A 10,646-nucleotide genomic window follows, 5' to 3' on the forward strand; every position below is an offset into this window, starting at 1 on the left:
TCAGTAAAGCATTTTATGCTGCCTGCAGGGGTAGAGCTTTCCAAACAGAGCTGAAGGCTCTAGCAGACCTAAGTCTCCTATGAGAGCAGGCCATTTCAACTTGCTGCTCTGTGGAGGGCTGCCAAGGAAACGCTTGATTATCAGAAAAGTAGATCGCAAATTAGAAAAGGTTGGAGAATCCAAAGCGCTTCACTGCTAAGTGAGGGAAAGTTTCCTTTCCGACCTCACGCTCTGGCCATCCTTCAACATCAACTTGTTTGTCAGCACTTGACAAATTCTCTCCCTAGTTAAGTGCTACTTTGCAGCATAGCAAATGCGAAAGGGCTTGTCTGGCCAGTCCAGGCATTTGTTTCTGGGAAGGTACCTGGAAGTGCAGACAACATCATGGAGGACCTCAAAAATTCTTTGGAGTATGCAAGCCTCACCTCCAGGTGGTGAGTTCCACAGGGCGGAGGCAGAAAGGAAAGCCCCAAGTAGGCTGGAAACCAGGGCCCAGGCACCCCAAACCTCAGGCCTGTGCTTTAGCACATACCTACGTGAAACAGTTACTAAGCTTGGTGCCATCAGGATCTATGTTTCTTACTACCCAAGAGAAGCAATCCTCAATTTTCCAAAAGAGAAGGAAATGTAGAGCTGCAACACCTAACTTCAGTCAGTTACATCCATCATCGGTTTTGGATCTGCACCAGATCCTTGGGGAAAAAAAAGCATCAGCTTTGAGCAAAGTATTACATTATAAAATCTACAGGGAGATGTTTACTCTAAAATAGCCAGCTCAGAAAAGGACATTCAGGACAATCAATTTGCCAGAAAAGCTGATTTAATCAGACTGATCCAGGGATAAATGAGGTCTAAATGTTTCACAGGCAGAGGGGAAAAAGCTTGTTTTCTGTTTGGGACCTAAATTACCATCCAGTGAACTGCAGGCTTGAGTTTCTCTTGCTATAGACTCATCACTGAAGCAGACGCGGGTGGTAACATCAGTCAAGGGTAAAATTCCACGAGGCACGCTCACTCTCCTGTCTTCACCCTACATTTCTGAAGGGAAACTCCCCTTTCCTTCCTCTATGCACCCAGCACCACTGCCTCAAACCACCCACCCCACCTCCAGTAGCATAGCACGTTCGTTCCTTGCAAGAAAACAGCTTGGAGAGTTCTGCAAATAATGAAAGAAGTAGGGCAGCCTTTCCCCAAGCACCACGCTCAAATCTGCAGGGACATAGCATCAGACACTCTCATCTGCAAAGGAAAGGGCTGTGGCAGGTACCACGAGCATCGATCCGAGGCTGGCCTAAAGGACTAGAGGTGCTGTGCTCATCCACAACCCATCCCAAACCATTTGCTCAGCTGGCCTGAATCAAATGCAGCTGCAAGGGAGAATTTACATGTGTGGCAACTCAAGTTCCAATTAGCTGAGGAAATCGGTCCTGGGAGTTCAAATTAGTTTGTGGCAGCAAGAAGATAGTTAATTTAGCATGCTCAGACAAACAATTATTTCTTTCCCTAATGACCACTTTCTCTATGCATTGATGTCTCTCTCTGCACTGACCCACAGCCGTATCTTGTAATATCATTTGTGACAGTCTTTTAGAAGCTGTTCTGCAGAGAGAATAATCTGGGTTTGCTTTAGTTAAGCTAGCAGAAGAACAAGCTGCAGAGACAGGTGCAAGATGGTTGTTGAGAGCACATATGGGATAGCAAAAGCAGGCCATGGCTTTGCACAGCTGCTGCACAGAGCCCTAGCGCCAAGCCCCCACTGCCTGAACATTTCACAACCCAGACAGGAAAGGGAAGAGCTACAACAAGAAACACTTTCTTAAAAAAAAAAAAAAAAAAAATTTTTTTAAATAATCAGGAAACATATTTTTACCGTGAGAGCAACTGAGCACTAGCACAGGTTGCCCAGAGAGGTTGTGGAGTCTCCATCCTTGGAGATACTCAAAAGCCGTCTGGACACGGCCCTGGGCAGCCTGCTCAAGGTGGCCCTGCTTGAGCAGGAGGTTAGACCAGATGACCTCCAGAGCTCCCTTCTAACCTCAGCCGTTCTGTGACTTTGTGAAAAAGCTCATCAACTCACTCTGACGGACTGCAAATGGCCCATACTTACATCCTAATCATGCAGAAAGGGACTTAGCAGAGCTGCTCTTGCTGACTTCACTGTCAAAAACACAGGCTGCTTTCCCAGCAGGCAGAGGGAAGCCTTCAACTTTTGCATCAGACCGAGTTTTTGGCATCGACCTCAACATTTGGGAAGAAACCGCTCCTGTATAATGTCTGAAGAATGAGGGTTGTTTGGATCATGATGGCACCTACAGGCCGTGTGAAAATTCAAGTCTGAATTAAAAATCTTTTCCTTACACTCACATTTCAGTACTTTGGCAGTAACAATTCCAGAGCCTCCTATACCAGTTGACCTGGGCAGAAAAGACTTGGGTTTCTATAAGAATAAGCAGAGAAGACATCTTTGCAGGCACAAGGTTCAGTTACACTTTGCGGGTTTTGTTTTTTTTAATCATGGCCCATTTGCAGGGGTGAAATGGAATTCTCCTGTACTGTAAGGGAATCTGTGTCAAAAATAGAAATCCTTGTATTTCTACTTCTTGTCTCCCACTCACAGGAATCACAGAATTAGTGGAAATGCTAGTCACATATAGCACGACAATGTTCAGCCCACTATTTCCAAGTCTGGTACGGTAATTTTATCCAGGAGCTTATTGCAATAAACAAATGCATGTTTAGGCTTGTATTTTATTAGGGGGGAAAAAAAAGTTAACTCAACTTATTGAGAGCAGTCAGGCAGGCTCCTAAAGTTATTAAAAATGTATTGCAGAACTTGCCTATTATCCAATTAGGGCAAACTACATAGTCAAACCGACGCCAGGAAGAAATACCTAGTAGGCAAGCAGTAGTTTTTTAGGAAGCTGCTTTGGGCTTGTTTAACATTTTAGCCTGCTACTAACTTTAAACTTCAGCCTGTGCTGCTCTTGACAGCAGCAACTTCCACAGATTAAAAGGAGCCTCTGCATGTAGACCAAAGGAGTACACTGGTTGAGTTCAGGACATCCTCTTCGTATCTATCTGCGTTAGATATGAAAATCCTGCATTTTTGCACTTTCCATAATTGTTAAAGATGCAAGACAACCAATGATCAATTAAGATTTATTCTTATGAAGGAGAAACCATCAGCACACAATACATGTTATTTTACTTCTATCCCATGAACAACACTGCAATTCCAGGAACTTAAAATAGACTGAACGGTCGCTTGTATTTACCTTCTTGGATAAGCTTCTCTTTACGATCCTGTGGAAGAAAGGGAACATGCATCATTATCCTATTAGAGAAGAAGTTTCAATCAGCCTGGGATAAGAGAACAGCAGTTCTAGTATCTCAGCATGGACTATAGGAAGATAGCACCACATATGAATCTTAAGCGTCTTTTCCAACCTTAATGATTCTATAAGCGCAAACTCTGGTAATAGCTGTTGTGGTTAAAAAGTAAAAAAGAATAAGGCATTTAGCCTCACCTTCCAGCTAGGGAAGACGGGCTCAGATTGACCTCTCTGCACATCTATCCACTCTCACAGGCCAGCAGAGACCAATTTCTGTCATGTATTTTTCACCAAACTAGCTGCGTCAGTTAATTTCTACATTTAGTTTCTACCTCCTCCTTCTGGCTGAATAATCCAGTTTAGAGATCTAATTATGGAGAGACTTCTTAATAACTTGCCTAAATGCGCCTGTGTTCACTTTCAGCCCATTTGTATCTCACTCTGCAGTCATGTACCTTTCTGACAGGTATTGTTACAGTACACAGACACTGCAGATACTGCCCAGATTCCTTCTGCTGGATAAAACCAGATGACTTCCTTAAGACTTAGCAATTTATCTTTGGCTTTCCCAGACACACAACAAACATTCCTCAGAGAAAAGAGTATAATAGTTATTGTGCTTTATATACTACCAGAAAACAAAGAAAAATCCCCAAACATCAGTAAGGGAACTGGAATAAAGGAAAACAAACTGTCCTGGAGACTACATTAAAGACTTCAGCTTAAATATTCCCAAGCAAGTATGTCTAGATTTCACTCACACAGCTTTGTTTTCAAGCACTCACATGCTAAGCCCCACTTGGTGGCTAGGCCCTGCTTGGCGGCTAGGCCCCAGTGTGGCTTCATGTACAAAACCAAACCAGCATGACAAAATACTGCAGAGATGCTGAAGTCTCAACAACGTTTATATCAACACGCTTGACGTTTCCTAAAACCTGTATTTTTGATTCATTCTAGTACACAGCATTCCCTACAAATATTCTATTAATTTTAATTGATGTTTGTGCTTCCCTGTTTATGACTTGATCTAAAAATGCTACTTTTGTGCAGAAGAGGGAGATAAAAGTGTTTTACAATAGCCACAAATACACTAGTAAAAACAGCCACTGTCTGCCAGTCACCTAGCGTTTTCTTATGTGCCTATATAGCTGAGTATTTTCAGAATGATCTACCATTGCTCAGATTCTGACACCCACATTTCAGGAATCAGAAGAGAAGCAAGATGAACCTTCCAAAATCTTAAAAATCCAGCTGAGATCAGGCACTGTAATCAGCATAAGTACTCCTCCCCATTTGCTTCATGAGATTAGAGAAATGGTCAGGCAATTCACAGAGACGTTGCTAGGTCTGTCATCCATAAGCTCCCTATTTATTTATTTTAGAAGGCACAGTTACTGCATGTCAACAGCTGAAAATAATAGTCTCTTATGATTAATTTACAGTGTCAGTGCTACAGAGAGCTTTATTATAGCAAAATATCCTGATCAGGGAAACTGTGACTGGCCATACCCAAGGGTACAATACAGGGCTCTTAGCACAAGAGGACTTTGCAAGCAGTTATGAGGCTTTGAGATAGCAGGCTCAGTATCAGCCTTGCTTCCCTCTTTACTTTAATGGCATTAATCATTCTTAGGTGCAAGAGGATCCCACCAATTAAGTCTCCAGGCAGATCTACATTTCACAATTTGGTGTTCGCTGATACTCAGTGCTGTCAACTGACTTACCCTGTCAGCTTTGAAGACAGCAATCCAGAAGAGAATAGGGCCTATCGCAAAAAGAGCTCCCAGAAAGGACGTCTTGGGTGTCGGGCGGAAAGTAGGGTAGACGTTCTGCGTCCTAGCATAGGCCCAGCGAACCAAGGCAGGATCTTCCTGGGTTGGAAAGAAAACCACAGTGAGGTCCCAGGGGCCCTGCAACGCCCACCCGACTCGGCGCAGCCCCGTTTGCCCCCGCCGCGGGGCTGGGGCCTAGAAAGCCCTCGGCTGCCTCCCGGCCCGCGCCGCGAAGGGCACCAAGGTCACGGGGAGGGCAGCGGCCCGCCTGCACGGACCCAGGCCCAGGCCCAGCTCCGGGACGCCGGGCGAGGCGGACAGGCCCCGCGGTACCCCCTCCCCCGCCCCGCCCGCCCGCCCCCCCCTCCCCACTCACGATGATGGCCGGTGGGTTGGGGTTGTTGAGCTGCAGCTGGTACTGCCGCTTGAGCCGGGCGCGGATGGCCAAGCGCTCGGCTTCGGCACGGCGCTTCTCCGGCGAGGCGTCGTAGGTGGCGGGGTCGAGCTCGGCCGGCAGCGAGACGAAGCGGTTGGGCCGGTACGCCTCGGCAGCGGTCCGAGGCGGCCCCGCCGCCATCTTGGAGAGCCGGCGCCGCGCCGCCCTGCCGACGCGCAGGCGCGGGAGGCGGTGCCGGCCTCGCGCCGCCGGAGAAGCCCCGCCCCCGCGGGGCGCGCGCCGGCGCCGCGCCCCCTGCCGGCTCGCGCCGGGGCCGGCGGGAGCAGCGTCCCCCCCCGCCACGATGGGTCGGGGGGGCTCAGGCTTAGCAGAGGGGGGGGTCACGTCAAGGGAAGGTGGGTCCCTTGTTAGCAGCAGTCCCGGCAGGGTAAATGGCCTGTCCCCTTCCCCCCGGGACAAAAAGGACCTCCAGGGCAGAGCTGAGCTGTATTTCGTGCTGTTGAATTTGTTGCGTGCCCAGGGGATGACGGGGTGGCCATCGCTGCGCTCTTTCACGGCCCGAGCCTACGCACATTTAAATAAATTACTCAATATTACATAAGTGATGTATCGCGGGTGGGCTGGAAGTTGCAAAATCCCGCTGTCATCGGTTTTCAGCTTCCAGTCGTCTCTTTGATTCTTTAACCAAGGCCGGGCTGGTTGGATGAGCCACCAGATAACCTTGGGGATTATCGTGTGGTGACTCACCGCCCCGATAAACTTTACTGACAGGTTCACAGATCACCCTCTGCTGATTAACACGAGGCGAAGAAAGGAAGCTCTGGCCTGGAGGTTTTGACTTCGGGAAGTTTCTGTCTTGTCGGTATTAAGAGCTTTGTTCTCCAGAGATGTAAAAAATATATGCAAATTGTCTTTTTGGAAACAGACCTGCCAGTAAAGAAGTTTCCTGCTGGTTTTTGTTCTTTTGGTATACAAAGCAATGACAGGAGTTATGCTGATTGGAACCAAGTAAGTTAATGGCTGTGTATATATAGTTATGGCCTCGTTTACACAGGGGTAACTCTACAGACTCAGGAAATGTTGGATGAGGGATTACAGTTTGCTCCTAAGCACATACAAAATAATATTGCTGACTTTATTTAAGATGCTGTGCTTTGGCACTGCAATAATAGAGCAGAAGCGCTGCCTCACATCTTATGATTTCACTCTTATTCTACCTAAGCACTTGGAAAATAGATTATCTCCTCTTGGTCTGAGCAGCTAATTAGGAGTTGGGGCTTTGTGACTTGCTTCCAGCAGGATGAAATACGAGTTGGATATTCCTGCAGTTTGTGTACCTTGAGCACACCAGCAGAGCAGGAGGTACTTTTCCCTCTCTCAAGTACAAGCCTGCAGTCCTCTCAGAAACTCTCTCTTGGTGTTTCTCCAGCTTTTCCACCCTCATTTTCTTCACAAACACGCAGCTGCAAATCCAAGTGAAAACTTCAGCTGCTCCATTCGAAGTCAGCTGCCAAGGAAGTACTTCTTACATGCCCTGCTGCTTTGTTTCCCAGGGCTTTCAGCTTGGGACGGTGGCTCTTGTTGCATGGAACAATTTACTCCCTTTACTTTCCCGTTTCATGACCATCGGATTTAGTGAGCTCTGTGTCTCCAGCTCCACGATTGTCTCTCTCCATAAGGGGCGTGTGGAGAGCTACATTAGCAGCACAGTATGTATGCCAGCAGCACTGCCATGTGGCACTCCTGTGGTACTTTCACCTCCGAGGGTTCCCAAACATTTAGCACTCTGTTTCCCTGCTCGTGCATGGCCTGCTTCTTCAAAAGCTGTTCCTCCCTGCTCTCTCTTATTTCTTAATAAATGACACATGCAGCCTAACGGAGAGATTCCTGGCAGGAACGGGGGTGCAGGTTGGATTAGCATACTGGGAAGGGATAGCTGCTCTGTGGGAAATGGTGGGTGTTTTTCCCCTCTTTGCTGCATCACGGAGTGGAACAGAAAACTCCTATCCCTGCGGATCTCCCAAAGGACTTCGAAACAGCCAGATGCTTTTCCCCCGATCTGCTGGCTTCTGAGGTCTGTCTGTAACAGTGTGGGACAGTTCCTGTGGGCAGGAGCAAAGATGGTCTTGTGGTGAAGTCACTTGGCAAAGGCAGCGGGTTCAGCTCCCAGCCCTGTTGCAGACTCTTTGCGATCTTATCTGTGCGGGTCCAAGCTGTGCCTTCTCCCGCTCCCTGGAGCTCACAGCTGTGAGTGTGCATGTTTGGCATGCAAACAGTGCTGAAATTAATTCTACTGGGAGAATAACAGAAGGTGCAAAGCTACATTTCCATTAGCAATGTAATGTACTGTATTAGAAAATCGAGCAAGCAGCCACTCTGCTGAAAACACCTTTGCGTTTCATCTCTAATCACTAACTTATCCTCCCTCCCAAAGGATCAAGTTCCCCACAGGGAGTCTTTTCTGAGCGATGTCGCTTGTTTCATGGAGTAAGAAAGTAACTAAATCCCTTCCAGAGAAGCATATTCTCTGACACTCAAGCCTGTGCATTGCAATTTGTTGTTTTCAGTCCTCCAGAGGTGATTTTGTGCATTTTCTTCATTTCGTAACAGCCATGTGTCTAACTTTAAAATGCTATCCTTCAGCAAAAGCCCAAGACACCAATAGTAAGTGTCTAAACCTTGCATAAAACAATGTAGGACAAAGACAGAAATACTGCAGTCAAAGCACTTGACTGAAATCAGTGATTGGTTTTCTTCCTGCTGACAGGAACTGCTGCACACTGTGAGAAATGCTGCGGTGACAAACTGGACTCCTGTGCAGACCTCCTGCGTCATCTGCTCCTTCTGGGCCACCCTACAGCAGACTCTGAACACAGCCTGGCTGCTACTGCAAACCACCTCTGAAATAAAAGATTTTGCAAGAATGAACAAGACCCTTCTTGTCCCTGTTTTTGCCAGCCAGATCATAAAGGTCGTTTGACTCTCCTCCTGACTGCTAGTGTCAGGGTCTCTTACTTGACCTAAGACAAGCAGCAAGAATATAAAACAGGCACGAGTGAGAGTGGGGCCACTCCCAGTAGGGCAACACAGGCTTGAACTAGAATATGCTGGCCATAATACTACGTCCTGTGGGCTCAAACGCCAAGACTTCAAAGGTAAGACCCGAAGTGGTTTTTTCCTTTTTAATCAGGACTATTGAGTATTGAATATTTGAGGTTGGAAGTATTGAATCAAATTGACAATTCTCATATGAAAACGTCTTTGACATTTATGTCATCTGTTTTTTTTGTGATCAGCAGTAACCAAAATGGAGAGAACCAATCAAGAAAATTAATCTTTGTCCAGAACCCTGGGGTGGGTTGACCTTGACTGGCTGCCAGACGCCCACCCAGCCGCTCTCTCACTCTCCCATCTCAACAGGCCTGGGGGAGAAAATGAGACGGAAAAGCTCATGGGTTGAGATAAATACAATTATTAAGAAAAGCAAAAGCTGCACACAGAAGCAAAGGAAAGCAAAAAGAGGAATTCATTCATTACTTCACATCGGCAGGCAGATGTCCAGCCACATTCTGGGAAGCAGGACTTCAGTACATGTAGCGGTTTCTAGGGAAGACAAATAACATAACCACGAATGCCCCCCCCATCATCCTCCCTTCCCTGAGCTTTTATTGCTGAGCATGACTTCATATGGTATGGGATATCCCTTTGGTTGTTTGGGTCAGCTGTCCCAGCTATGTCCCCTCCCAACCGCCTGCCCACCTCCAGCCTACTGACCTTTGAGATGGTTGCTGGTGGGGGGATGTTGGAGAGAAAGCCTTGACGCTGTGCGAGCACCGCTCAGCAATAGCCAAAACATCGGTGTGTTACCAATGCTATTTTAGCCACAGGTGCAAGGCACAGCACCATACGGGCTGCTGTGAAGAAAGTTAACTCCATCCCAGCCAGACCCAGTACAAGGCCATCTTGAATACTGTCCTACACACAGCTTAATTTCTGAAAGCATTCTCCTCCAAATCAGAAGTCTGAAATCAGGCGCATTTCTATGTTAGACTCTTTGGTTGAAGCTGCAAATAACTTCCAGCTTGAGTTTAAAGTAACCCAAGATACTGACCTTCCTTTCGGACCTGTGTGATTTTGTTGGTGACTTTTCAGTCATGCGCCAAAATATACACAGACTGAATTTGTTTGACTGTAGACACAAAGTCACATCTTTTCAGAGTGGCCAGGCTAAGTGACTGTGCTTCAAGTGAATGAAAGGAAAATTAACCTAAATCACAGACCTGTCTACCTGTCTCCGAGGTGATCGTGCATGATGCTTTCAGAAGAGACAGGTTAAATGTGCTGTCATCTTGAAAAATACTTGTGTCTGTCAAACTTGTGCTGAGTGCTTGCAGTTGCCCTGTTTGCATCAGTTGTCAGGTTGGGTCAACATGTTGCTGGGCTCTGTTTTGAATTCTCGCTGACCTTTTGCAAAGAAAGCAAGCTGGAAAACAGGGCAGAAGCTGACAAGATCACTGATATCACAAGAAGGTTCTTGAACAGAGGTCCCTTGCTTCTAATACCCACCTGTAATGGGCAAGAAGGGTCTTTTGGCTCCTGTTCCCGTTCCATATAAGTGAGTGAATACTGATGTGTTTGCTGCCGACCTCCTTCTGAGGGGAATCGGTATCAGGCATCCATCTGCATGGATACATCCATGGTAAAAAGCATAGTAGATACAGAAGGAGAGCAGTGTAAAAGGTATTAGGACACAGCATAGTTTATCTAGGCTCAGGACAAGTGTGTCTAACTGCAGCATACGGCTATGCTAATAAATTGTCCAGATAAATGTAATCCATTCTGCGTTAAGAACTGAAGTCCCAAGTATCTTTATCTTACAGTTGTTTAAAGGAAACCTGGCACGCAAAGGAAGGAGTTAACATTGTTAGGGGAATTATGAATAGTTCAATCGTTATTACAGCCAACAGGCCACCCATAAATGTGTATCAAATGTTGAGCTCAGCAGGAGTTAGCTACAAAACTAGGACATTTAATGAGTCATAAAGTGCCAGGAATAATGAGAGATGGCATTAAACAAACCATTTCTGCCTCTCCTGGGCTTGTCCACAGACAGTGACAAGAAGCCCTGTGCTGTTTCAGCTTTTC

General features: G+C 46.6%; 1 protein-coding gene across 1 annotated transcript; it reads right to left on the minus strand.

Moving 5' to 3' along the window:
• Nucleotides 1–3,145: 3,145 nt before the first annotated feature.
• NDUFB4 (NADH:ubiquinone oxidoreductase subunit B4) lies at nt 3,146–5,714 on the minus strand. The gene is made up of 3 exons (XM_076348505.1): nt 5,481–5,714; nt 5,057–5,203; nt 3,146–3,303 (listed from the first exon to the last, which is right to left on the minus strand). Exons 1-3 carry the CDS (start codon nt 5,679–5,681, stop codon nt 3,244–3,246), a joined length of 408 nt encoding a protein of 135 aa, XP_076204620.1. The 5' UTR covers nt 5,682–5,714; the 3' UTR covers nt 3,146–3,243.
• Between the last annotated feature and the right edge of the window lie 4,932 nt (nt 5,715–10,646).

The sequence above is a fragment of the Aptenodytes patagonicus genome, chromosome 1 (genome assembly GCF_965638725.1).
Source record: "Aptenodytes patagonicus chromosome 1, bAptPat1.pri.cur, whole genome shotgun sequence".
In the NCBI taxonomy this organism is placed as follows: Eukaryota; Metazoa; Chordata; class Aves; order Sphenisciformes; family Spheniscidae; genus Aptenodytes; species Aptenodytes patagonicus.